At 36.4% G+C, this 24,341-nt stretch overlaps 1 protein-coding gene across 1 annotated transcript in view; it reads right to left on the bottom strand.

Annotated features, from left to right (window-relative positions):
• The window catches only part of PDCD6IP (programmed cell death 6 interacting protein), a 56,261-nt gene that overhangs the window by 16,864 nt on the left and 15,056 nt on the right, over positions 1-24,341 (bottom strand). Inside the window, exons 4-14 of the mRNA XM_009272434.2 lie at positions 17,906-17,960; positions 16,020-16,089; positions 12,531-12,658; positions 11,776-11,929; positions 8,515-8,615; positions 5,593-5,709; positions 3,767-3,989; positions 2,908-3,031; positions 2,006-2,183; positions 1,487-1,598; positions 515-684 (exon numbers count right to left, since the gene is read on the bottom strand). Of these exons, the coding sequence (XP_009270709.1) occupies positions 515-684; positions 1,487-1,598; positions 2,006-2,183; positions 2,908-3,031; positions 3,767-3,989; positions 5,593-5,709; positions 8,515-8,615; positions 11,776-11,929; positions 12,531-12,658; positions 16,020-16,089; positions 17,906-17,960 (1,432 nt within the window). The remainder of the gene's footprint in view (positions 1-514; positions 685-1,486; positions 1,599-2,005; positions 2,184-2,907; positions 3,032-3,766; positions 3,990-5,592; positions 5,710-8,514; positions 8,616-11,775; positions 11,930-12,530; positions 12,659-16,019; positions 16,090-17,905; positions 17,961-24,341) is intronic.

Raw genomic sequence — 24,341 nt, 5'->3', positions numbered from 1 at the left:
TATTTTTTTTTTTTTTTTTTTTTTAACTGATCAGATATCTTCCAATAGGTTATTCTTAAAATGGCAGTCAAAAACACTGACTTCAAATCACTCCTATGAGAAAAATTATATTGCTGTACATGAGCCATGACTTTCTTGGAAATCAAGTTGGTGTCATGGCCTAATACTTTAAAATACTGGGCCATGTCTTATATATTGCCTAATTTCCCCAAGAACTACACCGTACCACCCCTACATAACAGAAATATTCATCAAGGATCGCTCCTTTTATAATAGTCAACCAGTCTTGCTGTCCATAGCAATTGAACTTGCTTACACTAAGTGTCACAAAATATACTCAAGCAGATATCAAACAAAAAGACAATTTCTTTTCCAAAATGTTAGTTACCTCCTGTATCATTTGCGACAGAAACAAGAGCAGCTAAGGATCAGCTTCCACACCAATTCATGTAAGTTTACTTTGTTAGACCAATAGCACTTCTATTCAAAAGAGAGACAAATTGCAACGCTTTACCTCACTTCCTTGTAATGTTTTTGCTGGATTGGCAGAAGGAATGGCTGCGTTGAGTTCTGACTCTGGCTTACACAGAAGTGCAATCGTATCCCGGTGAGACTGATAGCGCTCTTTAACTTGGCCATCTGCTTGCACAGCTTTATTCAAAATATTATGGTAATTGGCTCCCTCTGGTGGTGGGAGGAAAAAAGGGTGTTTATAGCATTTCAAAACTTGTTTTATCCAAGCCTTGCACCAGAGCAATTTTCATGCTTTTCAGCAAGTCTTCATACGTTTATGAGCCTGCACATTATGAAGTTATTAAGACGTATAAATAAAACAAGCTTCTAAGTTATGTTTTAAATAGTGCATAAACCAGACACCTGTATTATTTCTCCAGAGAAGCATACAAAAGTATATGAATGAACACTGGTTTGAGCTACTCTCCAGATTTAAACCCCTGTAACTTTGACAAACTAAGGCAGTGGTATCAGTCCTTTGTTAGCTTCAAAACAATACATATTAAGCGCACAGAAAACATGCTATAGTGATGGCCCTAAGTAGTTTGACTAACGGCTGGGGAAAAAACCTAAAACAAAACACCAAATCAAAGAGAAAAGAACACCTTGACGGGAAATACAAAAAAGAGACGTTAATATACAAAGAAAAATACACTAAAGTATTTAAGAGGTAAGTGCAACCAGATTCTTAGGAGGGCAGCCATTTTTCATTACACATGCTTTCTGAAACTTTAGCATGCATGTGCACTCCAGGGGTGCAAAAGCAGCAGCAAATTCTCTGCTATCACATCATCTCTCGACTCCAAATAATGGTTCAGATTGCAATAAGGATATTTTGGCATAATCTTTCCTAAACTGAAATTTGTATCTTTAAAGATAGTATCAGACCATTAAAAACTACTTTAATTTACACAATGAGAATGGACATTTTTAGAGCATCCCCAGAATCCAAAGCATGAAACATGAACTTTACCTGCCCTTAAAGGCTTATAGAGTTCATTGGATGGTGTTCTCTGCCAGCGTTCTTTGAATTTTGTTCGCAGGTCATTGTCTGTAGTTTCTTCTTCATCTAATACTCTTAGTGACTACAAGAGTGAAATGTCACATGCATTATAAGCCGTTCTAAACATGAAATAGCTACAAAATATACAGCTAGTGTAGAAAATATAAAGAATGCTTATACATCCTTTATAAATTTAATTTGGCAAATAAAAAACAGGCATGAAAGGCACAAATCACCCAAATTTTTTTAGAAGGTCCGTCCCTCCCCCCCAACAATTTCAAAAACAAAATACTTCCAAGGGAACATCCACATGTGACAGCACAGTTTTTGTATGGACTAAACACTTAAATGGCATATTTTTAAAGTGCTATTAAGGTTACAAGCATTTTGGATAATCGTGCCCTTTTTCTATTGCCATTTAAAGAGAAAAGAAGTTCAATGGTGGTGTTTTTTTAAGAATGTTTTAGTGTTAGTGGTTGCTGAGCTTACTTCATCTAAAATTTCTTTGTTCCTTTGTAGCAGTTCAGGCAGATCTTTGATCAGCTGATCAACAGTCTGAATTCCTCCCTGTTCGATCACAGACTTAGACTTGTTCAAAATAGACTGAGGAACAGTATCACCAGACACATCTTCAATAGCAGCAGGAAGATTGAGGGAAGCCAACACGCTGAAAAAGCCAACATGTTAAATAGCAACTTGTTTGTACTATTAGATGGTTTTATCCTGTAAATAACACTGCTATCCAAACAAACAATCACACAGTCAATTATAATGGAAACAGATTATAACGTACTCCTGGACAGCAATTTCAAACTGAAAACTCTAAACTTATTCCTAGTGTATACCTCACCAAAAATACGTTTCAAAGCTCTTCAAAAGCTGAACAAATCCTAGTCTTCTGGCACTTACAAAATACGGCAAACATTTTCCATCGTAACTATCGGGTAGATGAAGAACCAACTGCCTTGAGTTACATTCCTATCTTTCAGCTTGATATAATTTTTTTTATTATTGTTTATTTTAAAGAACAAAATTTTGGGGGAAAAAATATCATGTATTGAGTCACTGGTACAATCAAACTGACCATTGGAATGTGAAAATCCTTCTAGATTAATGGTACCGGAACTTTTTCTGAGCAAGTGTCAGACTCCTAAAAAATGAGGAAAGATTGAAAAAAAATCACATACTATTTGTTCTTAATATACTTTCAGTCTTAACATCTGCAGAAAAGTAGTTCTATATACTCCTGCTATGGCTTAAGTTTGCCAGCCTACCATACAATAATAAAAAGCCGCTGCTGTAATCTGGATGTCTGCAGGCTGCAAGGCAACCAGTGTTTATAGGCTTTTCCATAAATTCTCTTGAGAAATTTAACAAGAAGCCATACTTACCCATTTGCCAGATTTGTGGCTTCTCTCATCTGGGCTATTAACCTGTTCACTAGATCTGCCTTTCTCTGGTTATAAACACTCACAGACTGCTGAACTTGCAATGGAACCATCTTCTCAAACAGGTCTGCAATTAAAGTAGTATAAATTACTCAAGTTGCACTGTGAAGGTAAAAGGACACAAACATCTTCACAGCTCTTTCGTACAGGTTGTACTACAGACTGATCTAAAAAGTTTAAGATACTCTCCCGCAGTCCCCAAGATGTCTTAAAAAAATAATTCTACAGGTTTTTAGATTAATTTCAGTTTTTAAGACTGAAACTGAGTTAGAATAATTTAAAGGCATTGTATTTAAAACAATTGTAGGATAACAAATCAGATTTTCCCTAAGGCTTCGTTTCTAATTTTGCTTCTTTAAAGGAAGAAAATGAGAAAGGGAAGAGAGGATCATTTTTCAGAACTCCCCTGTACAGCCAAACTGAAATTTTTCAGCTTTATGGAAGGCCAGCAACTAGGTTAGTTAAGATTGTAGAATTTGATACCTTTCGCTTATATTAGTGTTCCTTCTGAAATTAAAAAGGTTGGTTTAACATACAAAAAATACAGTTGCTGAGAAAAATCTTTAAGAGAAGTGCACATTGTAGATAACAATTTTCAACCCGTGGTTTATTCTTCCAGTACTTTTTAATCAAGTAGTAGAACAACAAACTGGAAAAGACAAATGGCACTTTCAAAAACACTGCTATACACTTAATACAATTCAAAAGTAAAAGTTTACTTTTTCATGGTACAAATGAACTTTGGTGACCATGTGTTTCACAAGGTAACAATTACCCTGTGCGCTCCACACACTTTGCTTACCAGTGAATTTCTGACTGAGGGGAACAACAACTGGAGTAGACTTCACAAGACTGGCTTTTCCAATGGACTCCAAATCTTTCAGGTCAGGAACCCGGTCATGGTAAATGAAGTCATTGTCTTTTTTGGCAGCTGTAAGTGCACGGTTGATTTTGTCAACCAGATCTTTAACATTTATATATTCATCATAACGAGATGCCACTGTTTTCACCAAGTCTGCTGCATGCTAAAAGAATAAAAATACAGTTAACATTAAAATAATAACTTTTCTTTCTGCCTTTCATACATACTTAGGAAAACAGATGAACTTCCCAGTTAGCCAAGTAACTACTGCTAACACATATGATCAATATTATTATTTCCTGAAGAAAACACTCTCCCCTCTTTTATGTATCAAAAAGAAAAAAGGAGATTTTACTCATTAAAATAGTTCATTAAAAAAAAAAAAAAAACAGTAATCAAGTTAATACCTCACAAGTCTCACTATGACTCCCCAAAATCCAAAAGAAGTGATCATGAGTTAGAGGCAATAACACTTCAAACACCCATTCACAAAAAAAAAAAAGCCACCATGTCATTTTCATGTTGTTTCATGAAACCCACAGCTTGCTTTTGCCGGTACTGCAAATTGTTTCTCAAACCTTGCTCGCATTCATGAAGGAAGAGGCCAGAGTCCTGCTTTTCACATCTGCCACTAACACCCATCTAACCTTAAACTCAGAAGCTACAGAAATTATGCTAGAATCCTACTGCAAATTAAAATAAAGTGCAAGGTCTACCGTCTCTTCAATTCCCTCTGCTCAGCTTAGATGCAACCCTGAGGTACCTGGTTTTCCTACTTCCAATTTACTGCAGGAGAGATGCAAGACAAAACACTGTCCTTTGACTGTATCTGTTCAATCCTGATCACATTTGTGTTGTGAACGTGAAAAACAAAATACTAAGAAGCAATGTTAGTCAAGGTTCACATAAACTCACAACAATTCAAAAACTCAAACTTCTTGGGATTGTGAAGTGGAACCGGAGCTACATTAGAAGTGAAGTATATTTGAAATTTGATTTTTTGCCACTTTCCATTGTGCCATAAATCACGCAACAGTAGTTTTGGTTTGGTACAATACTACAGTCTAACTAGCATTTGCCAGAAACAGAAAATGAGTGAAGAAACAGCAGTGTGCATATATACTTTAATTTGGAATAATTTACTTTAATCTCTCCCCCTCCCCCCCCCAGTTTAATCCATCTTTGTTCTAGCTTTTAAAAAGGGAAACAAAAAGAGATTATTACTTTATAGCAACTGCATTTTTCAAAAATTCATTACTACCTTACTCATTACAACATCTACATGAGAGTCCCTCTAGAAACTGAATATAGAGGCAAAAAATTATAAAGACTAAAAATATAATTGTTTGTACATTTTTCAAAAATTATTCAGATTTAAATCAGGATTGCAGGAAAGGAGTTAGGTATAGACCAGGCAAAATTTTAATGTTTTGGGGATTTTTTTAACAACATTATTTAGGAAAATTTATTAACAAATATGCTATATTAGCTATACTGAGATAAGAAGCCTATGCAAACGTAAAGATACAGGCTAAACATGTCAAGCAGTATCAAACTGCCCAAACTCATTAAAATAGTTTTATAAAAGCTACAGAGATACCTCTCATCTTTGCTGCTGCTCATAATTTGATTCATGCAATAAACACGCTCTGCAACTTTTTTTTAATACGTTTCATTCTTAGTTATTTGAATTTTAGAACTCTGAGCTAGCTTTTCAGGATTTAAAGTTTTCCCATATTTTTCAGAGAATAAAAAAAGTTGCCCACCTGTAACCTCCCAATTTCTTCACCGAATTTCTTCTGCTGTTTTGCCAGGATAGACTGATGATATTCTGCATTGGCCTGCATAATGCAGTGCTTTGCAGCCAGAACAGGAAACACCTCCTGGAAATAAAAATACTGACCAGGGGAAAGTCCAACCACATTAACCACCACAGACAACATGGGATGCAGGAAGAAAAAGGAAGAAGAAAAGGAAATTAGAATCACCCAATTAATGGTTTAGATAGGTTAAAACATTAGAGGTAAATGTCAGAGACCACATGACTTTGCATGGATTGAATAGTCTTTTTTTTTAATCTGTTGTTGCAAAATTCTTAGTGTCCATTATTTTAGATGAACTACAATTTAAATCCAAGTCATGAAGTCAAAACATTTACTTCAAAGATTAGAAATGCATGCATATATTAGAAAGGATAGTTGCAAGAACACACCCAAATGCCCCCAAGACAAAGTGTTCTTAAAAGAAGGGGAGGCGGGGGAAGACAGACCTTTTTTCTAAATTTAACGAAGCAATTACACTTAAAACAGCAGCAGGCCTATCAAGAAAGTAACTCTAAAATTATGAAAGCAAAGAACAAATAAAAAGGACCAATAAAAATTGACATGGAAAGCAATTTAAAAGTCATTTTCAGACTCTTATACAAATGCACTTATCTTTGCAGGAGTACCAACCAAGACATGAAGAAAACATTATGCTGCAGCCCACAGTATAGGCATGGTGTTTGATCAAGGATTTGGCCTTACTGTTTTATTTCTTAAATCAAGGAGCACTGGAAAACCGAGTGATGTTTTAAAGACCTCAGTGTATAAAGACCTGCTTCTTCACATTTGTGCAAACTTGCTGCCCCCAGAGATGGGAAAAAAAAAAAAAAAAAGAAGGTAAATTTGGAAGAAAAAGCTGTTTGGGAGGCCCTGCAACTGGAGTCTGACGCTTCAATTCAACCTTTATTTCACACCCCTAAACCTGTAACTGTTCTCAGAGCTAGCGTTAACTCATGGAACCAGCAAACCTTATGATGTTCTTCCAATCAATTGACAGATTACTGTGCAACTGGAACAGGGAGCAGATCTACAGCTTAGAAAGGTCCACAACAACAACAGACAAAGCAATGGCTTTATTATATCTCATTGCCTCTAAGAAATCAATCATAAACATAATACCTAAGTGAGAAATTGGCCCAATCTGTAAAATGCCACAGAATGTGCGAGAGGAAATACATGCATGTATAAAAGAATCTTTAAAGTTGCAGCCAAGCAAGGTATCAATTGAACTTTGAAAAACATTTTTTTCAAAAATATACATAAAAAGTCACTGACTGGCCTACAAAGGCATTTGTGTGATTTATTGCTTAAGAATAAGTACAGATTACTGTGCAACTGGAACAGGGAGCAGATCTACAGCTTAGAAAGGTCCACAACAACAACAGACAAAGCAATGGCTTTATTATATCTCATTGCCTCTAAGAAATCAATCATAAACATAATACCTAAGTGAGAAATTGGCCCAATCTGTAAAATGCCACAGAATGTGCGAGAGGAAATACATGCATGTAATCTTTAATCTTTAAAGTTGCAGCCAAGCAAGGTATCAATTGAACTTTGAAAAACATAAAAATATACAATATACATAAAAAGTCACTGACTGGCCTACAAAGGCATTTGTGTGATTTATTGCTTAAGAATAAAAATGCCTGCTTTTACTTTAATACAGTAGCCCTTACCCATACGGTTCCTATCAAGATTCTATTCCGCATTAGAATGTTTTTCCCATTAGAAACCGGGGGGGGGGGGGGAATGACCCGATTTTTTTTCTCCAGAGGGAATAAAAGTGCCTTCAGCAAATACTTTGGCAATTATTTGACTAAGATTGCATATTGTTATAGGACCAGACATCAACCACTTCCATTTATCACTGATAAAAATACTTTTATAAAGTTTTCTAGTCTATTTTTAGTAAGTCTAGTATATTTCACATTTTATTTCTAACAAGAAAGACCACTGCAAGCTGGAATAGTTATTTTAGAGTTTTGAAACTATTAATGAATGAAAAATAACTGCAAATTAGCAACAAGGGATGCTTCCCAGGGACATACACAAAAAAAGCACTATGGAAGACAATCTCCTACTTCGCTAGATATAAATGTCAAGAGTCCAATATCAAAAGTAAGTAAATCTTATCCAACTTTTACATTTATAACACTGCACAAAAAGTTTTCTACTATTTTATGATTTGAACATAATTGATACATTTGATACACTGAAAACCTGCTCATTTTTTAAGTACTCGTTATACAGTATATATTCAAAGAGCATGAAAAAAGATCCTTCTGCATCTTCCAAACCCAACAGCACTCAAATGAACAATCAAGACTAAATTGAGATAATTTACAAGTATCAAGATTGTTTTGGGGTGGAGGAAGAAGAGCAGGCAGAAGGACAGAGGACACACACTGGCTTCCAGTCACATTTTTCATTAACAGGTAAGTGAACAGTACCACTGTATTCATGCTGTCAACACGAGAGCAAATTTCACATGAAACCCTTGAGACTAGAAGCCAATTAAGACCCATTAGAAAGTGTTAGTTTGAAAAATAGATTTAGTTAAGGCATTAAGTACTAAGAAGGCATCCCTAAATGCTATCAAACATTTCAAGTTCACTTTAAATGAAATGTGTTGCAAGTAAACACATGTAATAAAATTTTACTTATTTAAAAAAACTACACTATCTTTTGCCTCCTAGATTCTTCACCACTTTTCAAATTACAGGTTCATTTCCCTTAAACGTAGCAATATGTCAGCTTTTCTTGAGGATACATTTTAAGTGTATTTCATCAAGTACATTGCAAGCAATAACAGTTATTCACAGTAACAGCAGATCCCAGATTATTTCCATGAGAGTTACTAACCTTGGGCAAAGTATCTTTATATTGACATTGTTTGTAAGCATCACCATAGTAATCTGCAGCTTGATTAGCTAGTTTAGCTATGATACCATCTTTCATTTTATCTGGGGGGAGGAGGAGAAAAAACAAAGAACAATTATGATTATCATCAGTTTTTACAAGCGAACAGGTAAATTACTTCATCTTCAAACAGCAACAACTGCATTCTAAGCGTATAGCTTTACATTAGAGGTGGGATTCCATTCTTCTCTCTTGACATCCAGCAGCAGTTTCCAGATTTTCCTACTACAATTATGATGCTGAAGGTTCAGTCAGTTGTACAAGAAATCTTTTGGCAGCTGCTGGCATTTATGCAGGATTAAGGGTGATGCTTTACCTCAGACCAATGGCAAGCTGCCAATAAAAGCCGCAGTCCCACTCTTAACTCTGGCAGCTTGTTCCCAGCCCTTCCCTTGTGCCAGCACAAGCATTTGTGCAGCCATAGTCAAAGACTTTAGCTGAAATCTAGTTAGCAAAAAATAGTTAATTTTCAGCAGGATCTGTTCTCATGTTCTTCATGTCAGGACTCCCAAAAATTTGCAAAAGTCCAACAGAAGAGAAGGGACTGGTCCTTTCCATGGCAGTCCACACCACCATTAGCTTACAGCTGAGTATAGAAACACCATTCCTAGACATAAATAACCACAGTTCCTTGAAGTGGTATCTGCTACTTCATATCAGTCACATGTGCCTAGCGGCGGTATTCCCTGCCTCACGTCCTCACCCTGTTCCTGAAGCCAAAACTGTTAAAATAGGAACATGCTGCATCTATCTTTATCTCCTTTTATAATCACCTCTGGCCTGCAATTCAGTCTTCCAAGAGAAGGCAGGCAATCAATGCAAACATTGGCCATCCACTCGAAACAGCTGCCCTTACAAGCAAGTATCCTCCGATTCAGGTGATTTTTACGTACTGCCAAATTGATAAGCATGAGTGGGGGGTATGGGGAGATTAGGAAGTCTGCAGACTATGCTTAATTGCCAAAATAAATTAAAAGAATTCCCAAGTGGGCTGCTCATTCCAGCACATTCACACATCTATCTACAACGCTTCAGGCATGAGCTATGATGTAATATATTTACCTTCTATGAGGTAAATAGATTTAAGGTATGCCAGAAAGATCTTTTCTCTGTGGAATAGGATTTAGATGACAAACGGAGAGAAAGGAGCTTATGAGATCCAGCAACTTCACTGCTAAAATGTTTCTGTCCAGTGCACTAAATATTCAATAAAACCAAACAAAGCCTAAATAGACTGTCCTCCTAGCCCCACTTAGTGTGTGGTAATTGCATCTTCCTTCATAGAGCTTGAGCTCTGAGAAAAGAAAAGAAAAAAAAAATTTTGGCATGTTAACTACGTTTCCCTTAACAAAGGAAATGTTAGAGGAGACTCATTTGCCCATGCATACAGCTCAGAACAGATCTTTCACCATCAGAAGCTTTAGTTTTTACTCACATATCTTTAAAATATTGCAGTTACAATGCAAGCCTTGAGATGGAATAGCAAACGCATGCAGATTTAAAGACACTTAAAAAAACATTACGAAAGGCTCAGAAATTAAAGAACTGATCTGTAGTTATGCAGTGGAGTTAGATTTGACTGACCAATTTGTTTTTTGCCAAACACTTCTGCTTTCTTTCAACTTGTGAATGAACTCAGTTCTATCAGAAATAACATTATCAGCTGGTAAGCTGCTAAATAGAGTGTCTCACATGAGAGAAAAAACAGAAAATTGCAAGTAAGGTAAATAGTCAATGCAGCAAGAAACTAAATTTGAGTTTTGAGATCAAACTCTGAAGCATTTCCCCTTGAAAAATAGGTTTCTGAAGTTAAGCATGTTGTCAAACATGATTCTTCACAAAACATCTTTCCTGCCAGGGAAAGGAACCTCTCTACATCTGGCAAAATCTACAGCTTCCATAGCCAGATGATTATTAAACTTACTGTCCTTCTAACACTGGCAGACTTGTGGTCTTGGGAGTAGTCACAAAAATCTTCAGCTCACTGGGCACATGTGGGTTTTGGATTAGCCTTGCTTTATCTTTGCCACATTTTGAATAAGAAGGAATCAAGGTGACAGAAAGATCTATTTCCCACGCCTGCTCTGAAGAAAAGTTTCAGGCATTTGTTATACAAATTTATTTCAAAACAATGACCAAATAGCCAGAGACTAAAACACTGCTACCAGCATGAGAAAGAACACAAACATAATTTATCAGTTGGCTGAAGGACAGTAGTTTCTCACTGAGATTCTCCTAAATGCAGTAAGGCTATAAGAATTTTCAGGGTTCTTCCCTGTGAAGAGAAGAAACATCCCAGTTAAAATAACCTCCGTCTTCCTCCATTGTATTCCAAACAACGTGGGGAGAGAGAGGAGTTGGTGAGCAATCACATGTGACCTCTATGTCCTTAGTTCTACTTTTAGGTATCTGTAATTTCTAGATGCACAACTTCTTGCGAATACATAGAGAAGAGCAGAATAGCAAAGATTAAGAGCTCTTGTATGGAAGATAGTACTGTTCCACAGGAAAATTCTTTGAAGCATATGCTCTTTAATAGTTGTATTAAAATATGCAGCCCCGAATCAGTATTTCACAATCAGCCTTTAACAGTCAGGGACCTAATTCTTTGTTCTACCTGCAGAATTTCACCTTCCGAGATAAACAGTGCACTCTCAAAGTTAGACCGGGTCAAAGAGTTCCTCTCTTAAAAATAGGAATGATCAAACAGAATTCGTCTCCCCTAAACTCTTAGAAAATTTCCTTTGTTTCCTCACAGAGTCATATCTTTCTTTCTAAATTCTCATGCAGTCATTCCCCAGACAGAGGAGGAGGGGTGTAGTGGTAAACCCCCTATGCACTATTTCTAGTACTCTCAGTTCTTTTAGAGAATGTCTTTTGTTCTCAAGAGGGGAAAGGAAAGAATATAAACCAGCAAAATCCTTTGTAAAGATGAAGACTAATGGTTTTGGACATAAAAAGAAAGGAAAGGCAAACGGGACAACTGCATTGTTAGGTGAACCTTAGACAAATTCAAATTCTTAATTGGCATCTGTAGTTTGTGTTTAATGACCTTCCATGGTGGGGGGGAGGGGAAATCAGTAAAGGCAAAACCAAAAACTTCTGAAAGGCCCTTTACAAGCTCTTAGTAACTTAACACACTTGTAAGTTTTTGTGGAAGTTGTAATGAGCACATAAATATACAAGCCAAAAATTAAGATATACCTCTTGTAGCTTTCAAAAAAAAGACTTCTTGGGCTTGAGCCAACATAATAAGACTGAGAGTTCCAACTGTGTCTGGAGAGATGTCCACTGTAGGTTCTCGATTCAAGGCTGACAAAACCGTGTCTTTAATGTGTTGGAAAGCACCACTCGCAAACTAAGTAAAACAAAATAATATATTATCATTCATGTTTCCAAACACATTTTTTCTCTTACAAATATAATATGTTCAACAAAAAAAAAAAAAAAATAGTTTTTTTGATATATGGTCTCCCGTTTATTGTTTAGCCACTAAAAACAATTCCTTGTGACTTCTTGTTCCTGAAGCCACTTACACCGAAACATTTACCAAGACAGACTATAAATAAAGGTATATTGGCTACACCTAACGGCATAAGAACATGGAAATTTTAATGCATTCCACAAAGAATAAAGAAAGAGATTATTACTGTATAACTTGTTAAAACTAAAATTTATACTAGCTAAAATTATTACATCTTAAGCTGAAGGTTATTAGTTACCAACACACTTGGGGGAAGGAGTATGGGGAACTGTACGGAATTAAGTCCTTCAAAGCTGGTAAATAAATATGAGCCAAGACCAGGTACTTAGCCAATCCACCTTTGCAATTAAGAGGGGAGAAATATGTATATATATTTATGTATGTGTATATATAGCTTTAAAATTGAGAGATACTTATTTGATGTTCTAAGATTAGTAATTCTGAATTCCTAAGCATAAGCAGGGAGCCTCTGTACCTGATAGTGCTTAGCTGCAGCTTTCAGTCCTTCATCGTTATCTAGATTCTGTTCTGCTGCAATCTGGCTTGCCAGTGCTCCACAGTTGAACAAAACACAGGTCTTCTCATACCCCAAACTTGCCAGAGCTGCAATCAAGACAGACAGTTACCCACACTGTTAAGAAAATAAACTTCAGTACACTAGCATCCTACAGATGATGCCAACACAACTAATATCTGTACTTAAAGATATCAACAGTTTTAAGCCAACAAAAATAACAATCATACTGAACTATTAAAGTCCAAGTCATCTTCATTCTGAAGGCTTTACATAGTCTAATTTAGTACTTCCACAAAATGTTTTGACATGAGGAACTACAGAGTGTGGCATAAAAGTAGCAGCATGAAAATCTACACAATACACAAAATTATTTGAAAGTCTTTCTAACTAGAGTGCAGCTTTTTGGCTCCTGAAGATACAGAAATACACACATTACTGAAGGATAATCTGAAATATGAATTTCCATGCATTAATCACTTTGCAGTAACTGCCCAATTACATGCTTTTACTGTATCTTGAATGCAAAATTAACTACTCTTCTCTCATTGAGGCCAAAGGTTTTTACATGCTCTGTCTTACTATCTATTGAAATGCAGGGAATTTTTCACCTCTCAAAGCTATTGTTTCAGACTGAAAACGCTGACAAATATCTTGGTTATACATATACTGAAACAGCTAAGGATCTACTTAATTAAAACTTGTGCTCACTAGACAGCAGTGTGGCCTGTCCAGACTCAACTCCTGTAGTACTTCATAGTCCCAGAGGATGGAGCCCACACTTCTAGAAAGAGTAATCTCTCAACAGGAACCATTTTGAATCTATTAATTGCTTTCAAAAGGTTATTGGCCATATGCTAGCGCTGGAAAATCTAAAGACTGCAGATATTAGTTTCCTACGACTGCTAAAAAGGGTCTAGACACGCCTCTTGGAGAATATAGAAAACTCAACTAGTGAATTTTCAATTTCACAAACCCAGGTACAACTTCTAAGTTATCCTTAAAACATGAAGGTACTAAAGAGGCACATTTGTTTCATTTCATTAACATCCAGCCTCCTTATACAGTTACATATTTATCTAACATATCTCTGAAGTTTCCACGTTAGTGCTCCCTGACCTGCACTAAACTTTCAGACAAGCAGCCACAAATCTGACATGCCGTTTTTCCCACTTGGTTTCCCTGAGTGAAAAGTGAGTTACACAGTCGCTGTATTTCATCAAGGTAACAGTCATTTATCTAGATCATCTCTCTTCTGTAGTTTATTTTCCAGAATTTTTCTAAAAAGAAGATCTTGTACAATGTACGCATCATTCAAAAGACTAAAACAAACACAAGAAAGGAAAGAAAATATGGCTTTAAAGTTTCTGAAGTGCAAAATCACTTTATATGTAGAATTACTTTATACTCTGGACTGCATCTCAAGTGTGATTTACTACAGTGAGAACAGCTGTTTAGCAATATAGATTTTCCTCAGACTCATCTGTTTATAGCTCTACCTATTAACTTAAGCCAACATATTTCAGATTACACGGCATGCCGTGAACTGGGTCACTTTTCAAGCAGCCACAGTATCTGTCAGCTACCCCTGTGATATGGACTTCGGATTTAGGGGAAGATGGGAAGAAAACAGTTTGTCACCACAGCAAGAGCCAGAACTCTCGAGTCACACCCCTGCATCTTGGCCCCATGAAAGTCAAAGGAGTTTTACATTGAATTTCCATCTGGAGGCAGGATCGCCTCTTCTCAGAGGTCAACAGAAATTTTTGCTCCCTCAGTAACTGAAAACTTTGCTTTACACTGAGAAACCCCACTGCTAATTCTGATCTGAAGGAGAGAGACACACATGCTATAGTTAATCTGGAGAGCAGCATCTGGATAATCTGCGATACAGCACGGTATAGATATATACTAAAAGACTCCTTTTGTTAATTTCTTTCCACTAAGATCTGCTTTAAGGTTTCAAAATAAAATTTATTCCATTGCTTGTTAACTGAGCAGTACTCACATCTCAGTTAAGAATTTCTTTGATACTTCACATGGAATGTTGCATAAATCTCTGGCCGTCTGCCTCACAGATTATTTAGGATAGTATATAATTAACCTGCAGACAAGTAAGCTTTCTCAAGCTGCTGTAACATCACATTTATTCAAATTCTCAAGGTAATCATCAACATTATGATTACTGATTCTTTTTCTCACAATTATTATAGATCTCTGGTGATTCACAGACTATGTTTAAATCATAATTAAATATTCTGAACTTTACTATGAAACAGGTTCAATCATCATGAAATGCTAGCCCCAAAGAAGACAGAACCAACCAAACTCTGAGGAAAAAAAACCACAGCATCTTCAGGAAGGTCTCCAGTTATCCAGAAGGACTTCTTAGAACAGTCAGAAAATAAAGCAAGGAAAGGTGTGCACCACCTGCTTATGCATAGGAATGCGGTGTATTGTTACACATATAGTTCACACAAGCACAACTTTTAGCGCACGTATTCAGAACATGGAAAATTGCAAAGACTTTCAGTAGTTGCTAACAGAGAACTATATAAAGGACACAAAAACTTTTAAAAAAATAAAAAGAATTAGTACTCTAACTTTTTCCAGGCTTTGCCTGGAGCTTCAAAATTGCAATGGTCATCTTGCAATGCTAGTCATGATGAACACTTAGGTATAAATAGAAACACTAAAGAATGATGACACATGACTGAACAGCTCCTCACTTAATCAAAAGGATTTAGTCTTAGTTTCTCTATTGGCAAGTGTTCCAAATCCATTTAATGATCCTGAATTTGCAGTGCAGAATTGTCCCTATATGACTAAATCGAATCACAGACTCAAACTCCTTACGTTTGCAGGAAACAAATACAATTTTTTTCTTTCCAAGTGTTCAAATCTTTATGAAAATATTTTAAAAAGAAGTGATAGGAAAATCATTTCAGGGCACGGGCAGATCCTTCTATTCTCTTGAACAAAATGTGACATCAGACTAGGCTACTGAAGCCAGCTACCATCACTCCCCTTCTTCTAGAGGGGACTCACTCACTCACAAGCACATCTCACGAGGATCTTATTCATTTAGAACAGTAAGTGCTGGATTATCAAAAACCTACTTCTGAAACTTAACATTAACTTGAACAATTTAAATTAATGTCAGTTGGGGTTGCTCCCAGAAAAAGTCTGAGGAGCAGACAGCACAACTATTATCAGACTGCACATCTATTTGTGCCTCTGGAAAACCAAATCTCAATTTTATAGAAATTCTTTGCATGGTGCCCATTGATTCATTACCAATACTGAAGTGATTAATCTGTTACCAAGATCGGTGAACTCATTTGAAAGCTATGTTGAGAATACTAGAAAGACTATTAACAATTCAGCTATATAAAAATATTCTCAAAATTTAATATCATTAATACTTGCACTTCCAGCACATTCACATACCCAATTTGGCAGATCCTCCAAAAAGCGATCCTTTATCAAAAGCATCTTTCCATGTAAATGTTACACAGACCTGAAAGTTGTGAAAAAGAAAGATCTTTATCTCTAACATTAAATACGAAATCTTCAGAAAATATGCCAAATTCACATATTTATCCTTTTATATTCTAATTGCGTAAAACATTTAATTCACTTGTAACATCACAAACATTCTGGAAGTTTCAGGAAATCATCAAGAGTTATTTAAAAAAAAAAATTATTCTACCTTTTTTCCTTCCTGTTAGTTTGTTCAAAACATTTCAAGCAGACAAGACAGAGATTCTCAAAATAATCTTTCAGCTCTGCTCATATTCTGAGTGACAGATAAATTTATTTCCAAATCAAGATATTCCTCTCCCAAGAAGTCTGACAGTCAGGTAGAGTCACAGTTAAAGGAAGGCACCCAAACAGGCAGTTTCCACTGTTGCAAATTACTAGCATATTTGGAACTGTTTTGTAATACCAAAATTCACTCATTTTTGAGTTAATTCAATAGCAGCATTATCAGGAAATGCACTCAGGAAAGAGAATGCAGGTAAAAAACAGTGTGTTTTATATTATACTTCCAGCATGCATTTCATAGACAATGCAGATACTTCACAGAACCTGCTTTGAAGTTCCACAACTTGATTCCTTATTCAGCTGATCACACTAGCTGTAGGCAACTGGTATCAGACCAGAAAAGATAGCAAAATTCCTCATTTTAAAGTGGTTGTGGAGAATAACTTAAGAAAGAGCATGGTACTGTTTGATAATGTATTTTCCTCTAGCAGCAACGCTAGTTCAGGAAGTTCTGGTCCCCAGCTGTTCATTGCTGCTTCCATTGATAACTACTTCCTTTTGATGGAACAGTTTACAGATCTGCAGAACTTGCTCCTAAAGTTTTCCAGTTTTCCATGTCTCAGGGTTTGCAGATCACCATATAAAAACATTTGCACACTAAAAACCAAAGTGCAGTTCTTGGCTACAAGTTAATGCAGCTACATGCAAAACTCAAATCAGTTTGAACTGCATTAAAACTATTCCCTTACCTGTAATCTGTAAGTCTGGAAAAAAACTTTTAATCATAACATTACCATTTAAATATGATTTGATCAGGAAAGAAATGGAAATTCTGTCCTATTTGTAAACACATCCAAAGATCTGCATCTTTTTCCACCAAAATACAGAAGCCTATTCTGTAGGCTTTTTTTCCCACCAAAATACAGAAGATCTATTCCAGTCTCCACCTGAGGAAGACGTCAATAGGCAGAATTTAAGCTGAATTTCTCCTTAGAGACAGGATTCTAAAGAAATACAATAGGGGGGGAAAAAAAAAGCTTAATGAACACCATGTCTATACAAAATTTATGTAATTTGTAGATGCAGAGGCAGGAATAAAGTGGTAAGCTCTTAAGTGGGCTTATTCTGTTAGCTGTTGTGAATGAAACATCTGTTCTACTTCAAAAACCAAAGATCATATTCCATCCATTACTAAAGGTTTTCCCATAGAAATTATGTTTTAAAAAGCCTTTATAACATAGTATGAAATAGACTTCTTGGAAAAAGGAGAGTTGAAGAGGAATCAGCACAGCACAACTCTTTCTGACCTAGACAGCAGTGACCACTAGCCAAGTCAAAACATTTCTGAATGTGTAAAATGAAGGCAATTATGGCCACTACCAGTGAAGTTTCAGTACAGACTGTATGTGAGCACCGACTAGAAAATAAACAGAGATTAGGAAAATAAGGCTCAAAGAGATTAAATGCCTTGCCCGAGAGAAGTACTGTTCCGTGCATTAGGTACAGGCTTGGAAGTCACACATCGTCGGTGCCATGATTCAGTTTAATGGTTTGACAAGTCTTCTTACCTGATTTTCAGAGAATGGAAACTTTGGTTCAATTGAACACAACTGATCATAGTATCTACAAAAAAAAAAAAGGAAGAAACAGCTATTAGATAAATCAAATTAAGATTTTTGTTTCTTACATTGGCACATAAGGAAAAGGGCGCAAAAATCCCGCACACACGTAAGCTGTGAAGCTAATTTGTAACTATGGAGGATTTACAGGACAGACAGAAATTCTGCCTAAAGGGATTTTTTCAGTTGAGGAACAAGTTCAGTATGGGTAGTCTTCCACAGATAATGTGGAAACCCTATCTCAGTCAGAAGTATAAGAGTATCACAGATGAAGCTGACCCATTCCACTTTCTGATGGAGGGTGGATTAGAAAAGAATGTCATGCAAAGGAGTCCCTGTATACATACAGGAAGACAAGTACATTAGACATTAAATCATGCTGCAAAAGTAAATTAAGTACAGCATTTAACATAATATTAACAAGCTATACCGCACTCTCTTGATCTGAACATTATATCCCACTCCCCTACAATTTCTGATTCATCTGTTTAAACTTCAGTATCTTTGAAATAGATGCCATTTGCCTTGCACAGTATCAACTGGAGACCCTAACCATTGAAAAAATTCTTGAGTTGCAAGCTTAGTTTTCATGAGGGTATGTTGTAGCAGCCACAGTGAATTAAAACCAGAAGTTTCTCTGTGCCAATATTTTGTCTACTCACAGTGGAAGATGTTTAGGAAAGAATGCCAGAAAGATAATATAACAAGTATAGCATAGTCCCTCACAGAATCTATCCAGGCAACAGTTAGCAATTCAAAGTTTTCCTGAGTTGTACCCTACACCTGCACCACTTGTTAAACACGACAGGCTGGATACAGAACAGAAAACCTTTAAACTGCCAACAGCTGAGAACACATAACATGTGAAGCCTGTTTCCTGTACTCTTCCTATAGCACTTGCCATATGGGCATACACCCAACATTATATTGGTCAAATTCTTTTTTTAACAATTTATATTCCCAATATACAAAACACCTTGTAGTAAGGAGTTTCACAGTCTGTGAAACAGAGTTAACATTGTTCCTGTTTCCTTACATTACATTATTAAATATTAATCACTATTGATCTAGACATGAAGCAGATGTACAAGGCCTATGTTCTGCAGGCAATAAATGTTTGTTTAAAAATTCAAGAAACACTTTTAGAAGTCATATACAACAATAAAAATAGCATTAGCATATTCTTCAGTGAATTATATCTGCCAGTGTATACAGTACTACAGGTTTCTGGCTTCAACTGAGCCACTGCAATTTAAGACACAATATACTAAGCCATATCAGAAGCTACAATAATCTGCAACAGTAACCCAGCAGGACTTCCACTAATAATTGAGTTGAAAGAAATTGCTCCTAAGGTGTAAAAAAAAAAAAAAAAGTCTGCAGATGTCTGCTGTGACAGCAGTTTAATCAAGATTAATTCTTACTTTTAACAACTTACCAAGTATGTGAAACGTATAGTTAAAAAAACCCACAAAAAACAAACCTTAATGCGGATTTTAAAGCTAATGACAATTTTTCTGTCTACACAAATCCATGAATCTATATTCTACCTTGCCATACTTCAGCATTAAGGTTGCTGGTATAAAAGCAGCCATTATGAAGTCAGATTTCAAATATACTTCCCCTGAGAGAGTTAACTTTAGAAATCAAAGGTGTTTTTCAGAAAGAACTAAAATATTGGCAATAACAGAGTCTGATAATTTTAAACTATGTGGTAGTACAGTAACTAATACCTTCCAACGTTTACGAAGCTAGCACATGAAAGGTAGTGGCTTTAAAAGAATGTATATTTATTTTTTGTAAGAGATTTTCATTTGTCTGTTTTCTTCATCTTTCATTTGATGGTCATACCTTGAAAGCACATACCACCTGAAATGAAGCAATAATTAAAGATAATCTAGTTACAATTTGTTTTTAAGTGACTTTACATCCAAGGCTCGATCTATAAAAATCGTACAGAACAGCATCCCTTTTGTAGTTAAAGAAATTCAGCTTTGCATGTTGATGCTCTCTCATCAGTTTACATTTGGTCTGATTTATCACACCATCACACTTTTTTTTTTTGTTTTGTTTCCTAACCTATCTGTTTCACTGATCCAGATTAGCACAAGCAGTACAAAAACTAGTTCAATACTAGCACTGAAGAGCACTTCAACCGATATGTTTAAATGTACTTTCTTCACTGCCTTCGGCTGGTCTCAACACAGTCGTTTTCACCTAGTATCACCAAGGCTTTCCATGCTGTCTCCCTCCTGCCTCAATTTAATTTAACCAAAAGCCACCAATAAAGCCGAGTTGTCTTCCCGCATTCCACGATTACCCCGTGGAATCATCTGCCATGAGGGTAGTCAAGAAGCAAAGCTTGTTAAATGGCCTTGTGAAGTCTGGCACGCCTAAGCATTGGCTGTTTACAAACAGACCATTCTTTGTATGTCAACAGAACCACAAAGAAAAAGAAAGTAAGCCAAGGAGGTGTATGTTCCTCCCAAACATGCACATTGCTGCATTTAACATCAATGAATACTAACAACACAGGGCTTTTTGTTTGGTTGGTTTTAGACAAGTTCAGAACTTACGTTACTATTTTCTTTACTATTTTAAGCATGCAGTGCCATTTCTTTTTATTAAAGAACTTGAAACTCTACTCAAGATTTAAGAGCTATTTAAAACTCTCTAGACCAAAAAAAAACCAAACCAAAAACCACCAGGTAAAATCATTTAGTTTTGTTTAGCAGTAGCTAAACATATATAAATATAATGGTATAGATAAACTAAACATATATAAGTAAAATGGTAAATGAAGATGTTAACCACAGAACAGCATAAAACTAGCAGTACAAAGACAGAAAATAAATATCCAAGGAATGGCCACATCTGATGCACAAGTCAGTTACACATTGAAGGATGAGGGTAAACATAAAGGTGTTATTTAAAACAAAATTTACAGTAATCTAACTATCAAGACACAAAGAACACAAGCTGCTGCGAAACACAGATGAGCATCATGTGTTTGGCTGTGCCAGAATGATGAACTACAGAAAACCATGCAAACATATCAATTGCCTGAGTTCCAACTACAGCAATGAAAGGGAGGGGAAATGTCAGCAACACAGATCTAGTCCTTGAAGTACAGCAATCTTTCACCCAAACAGGCATTACACACTCCTAAATGCTAGTAAAAATGAGTTAAAGCAGTCAAATGAGTTGCAAGTCAAGGTTTAAATTAAAATGCAATTAAAATATATGTATTGCATTAAGAACCTCAAATCCTGTTCCTCCTTCAAAGAATCATAAAGAAAAATCTCCTTCAAAAGAACATAAAAGAGACCAAGATCTGCCTTCGCTCTTCTAGATAAGAACTGGAGTCCTGAAATCACAGCTGGAAACCAGAACTTCAACTTTCAGCCCCCAGAGAATTTGACCATTCAAAATAAAACCACGCACACACAACCTTTTTCTTTTTTTTTTTTTAAAAGAACTGCAAGAGTTGTTAGCAAAATTAAACCAATTAAACTCGCACCACCACCCCATCCCTCCAGAAAACGGAAATGAAGTCCAGGCTATCTTTAATATTAAGAGGAAGCAAGGAACCCCTTGAAGCTATAATTATACTCAGAAGAAAAAAAATTTTAAAAAGGCCACTAAATCAAATCTGCTATGACAGAATTTAAGAGGAAACATCTGTACCAAGCTCACCTACGTCACCTTCAGAGCACTCAGATTCTCAGAAAACAAAGAAAGCTTGGAAGCAGGCTGAGGCCTTTCCCAGTTACACTGTGCCCCTTTTTGCTGGGTAGCTCACATACTTCTCCAAGAGAAGCATCTGTGTTCATCAGTCAAACAACAGCGCACCACGGACTTTCAAAGCTTTACTGGTCAGTGTTTGCCTAGGAAATAGGGCTGCAACTGAGTTAATTTCTTCCATAAAAGAAAAAATTCTGCAGTACCTACTCAGCAAAACAAGGCTTCCAAAGATTACAAAACAGTGGGCAAAGCCTGGATTAATTAGCAGAAGATTAAGTGCTCATTTCTTAACAGTTAAATGGTCTACAGTGCTCTACTAGGTATTATGGTCTATAAAAAGCCGCAAAGAAGTAAATGTATGCAAAGCGTATCCACATTGTAATTAGCTCTTCCAACATTACTTCACTAACAAACCAGTTTTAAACTCCCAACTTTAATGAAAACCTTGCTAAAGTTGTTACTTAAACATAAGACTGACTACAACTCTTAAATAGCAACAGGGAAATACTGCAAGTTGGAGAGGGAAGGGAGTTTTCAGAGGAAATGCAAGGCACTCAGACGCTTGTGCTCTTTCAATCATAAGCTCAGCTGGATACTTCAAACTTCTGGGTGTGCAGACAGTTTGACTTTTTAAAGTAAGTGCGCCTTACAAAATATTAACAGAATATGTGTCAGAATATTCTTACAGAATAAGAACAAACTTACTTTCCAGCAACTGTAATGACTATAAATGGTCAGACAGGGACAAACCACTCGTAACTTGTTAGAGATGGGGGAAAACATACATCCGATTGTTTTATTTCCTCTAATTTACAGTTAATTCAGACCTTCATCTTATCTCACTTCCACTGTAAAGGGCACAAATATTCTCAAACAATACAATTTAAAATGCAGGTGTTTTATGAGAGGAGCTTCTGTGTGGCAGGGATACCACTTCTTGTTCACACATAAGGTGGTACCAGTGCAGAGCCACATTCAACACCTCCTGGCTACTGTAACAGCACCTGGGCCAGCTGAAGTCATCTGCTGATCATCAATCAACAGCAGAGAGAACAGATCACTGCATATGGAAGGAAAACTGGTAATTACGCAATTGCAAGTGGTTTCCCTTCATTATTTAGGGAGAAAACCTGAGGTGAAGTTGCATGCTGTGGCTTGAATTAATGTAATGACCTACTGGCACTAGAAGAGGGAGGTCCCACTCAGCCCCTTGGCTTTCAAGCAACACTACTTTTATCCTCTTTTGCGCCAGTCCTGATATTCATCTGACCTTCCACTGAACTCATTCAAGTTGCTCACCTGTCAGAAAGCCATGTACACCTTTTGCCTTCCAGAAATGGCATAAGAGGACCAGAACCGAAGAGAGGGTTTTCTTCTTTTGGCAGTGTAGAGCTGCTAGATAGGGTGAAGTTATATGATGTGGCTGGGCCAAACAGGGATTTCGGATAGAAACTAATCACAAACCTGATTGGCACCATCAGAAAAGGAAGCTCAATTCCAGCATTCAAGGGAAAATAATAATATGCCTTTCAGTTTGGCCAGCAGAGTCCCTCTTTCAGTTCATAGATGCTCATTATTTCCCTGACCTTCAAAAGGCATACACAGTGGTACCTTCAAAAGCATACGCAGTAATAAACAGGAATAGAACAGGAAGCTACAAAGATACTGTAAAACATGATCAGTACAGTCATAGCTTTTATAGCCCAAACACCCAGTGAAGGGGTTGATAAGCTCAAAAAAAAATCAGTAACTCATTTTACAAATCTTGCCTTCTTTTTAATGTCACTTGTTTCTTTTCCATTCCTCTTTGGTTTTTTAAGTTTATAAATAAGAAATTGTAGTGAACATCAAATGTATTTCTACTTGTTCACGATATTACAGAAACGTGTCATGTCTACAAATATCATTTCTCCCTATACTAGAAAAATCTCTCTTTTTTCCTTCTTTAAAAAAATACAAACTTGCTGCCACTACGTAAAAACTCATGTTCTGGTACTGCAAATCTTTGATCCTGGCTTTGCAGATAGAAGCGTGTACTTAGTATCAACCTAGTGAACGAGTTACAGTGACCTACCTCAGTGAGTAGATGAGCTGCAAATAAATGGGCTCAAAGTATTTCCAACATAGAGAAACAGAACAACAGGATTACCACAGTAAGTCAGTCAATACTGCAATCCATAAATGTTCTAGAGAGACAGGAAAGAGCAAGTGCTTTTGTAGATGATGGAGCAGTTAGTCCGAAAGCAGGCTTTATGCAGCTTACCGGGCAGAAGGCGCAGATTAATCTTTTGCTCATCTAACCTATGATAGTTCCAGCACAACAGAGGCACCAGTAAACTTTCTGATAGCAAACTAAGTGTGTTAAGTAGAAAATAAGGATGGGACTTTGCAAATACATAAAAAATGAAACATTCCATTTTCCTAAGGAAAAAAAAAAACGAAAAAAAAAAAAAAAAAAAAAAAAAAAACAAACTGAAGAGAAAGCTGTCAACTGTAACAGCAAAATGTAACACTGAAACAAGAGACACCCTCTCTCTTCTGAGAAGCAAAAGAGTCTGTAATTTCTACCCAGATCCAACCGTGACTGGCACGCTACAAAGACTCCGAAGGGGAAGCTGACCGGAACAAGGCCTCCCCCGCC

This window comes from Aptenodytes forsteri, unplaced genomic scaffold (assembly GCF_000699145.1).
Source record: "Aptenodytes forsteri isolate BGI_AS27 unplaced genomic scaffold, ASM69914v1 Scaffold398, whole genome shotgun sequence".
NCBI lineage: Eukaryota > Metazoa > Chordata > Aves > Sphenisciformes > Spheniscidae > Aptenodytes > Aptenodytes forsteri.
The sequence above is the reverse complement of the archived record's forward strand: the minus strand, read 5'-3'. Positions and strand labels throughout refer to the sequence as shown.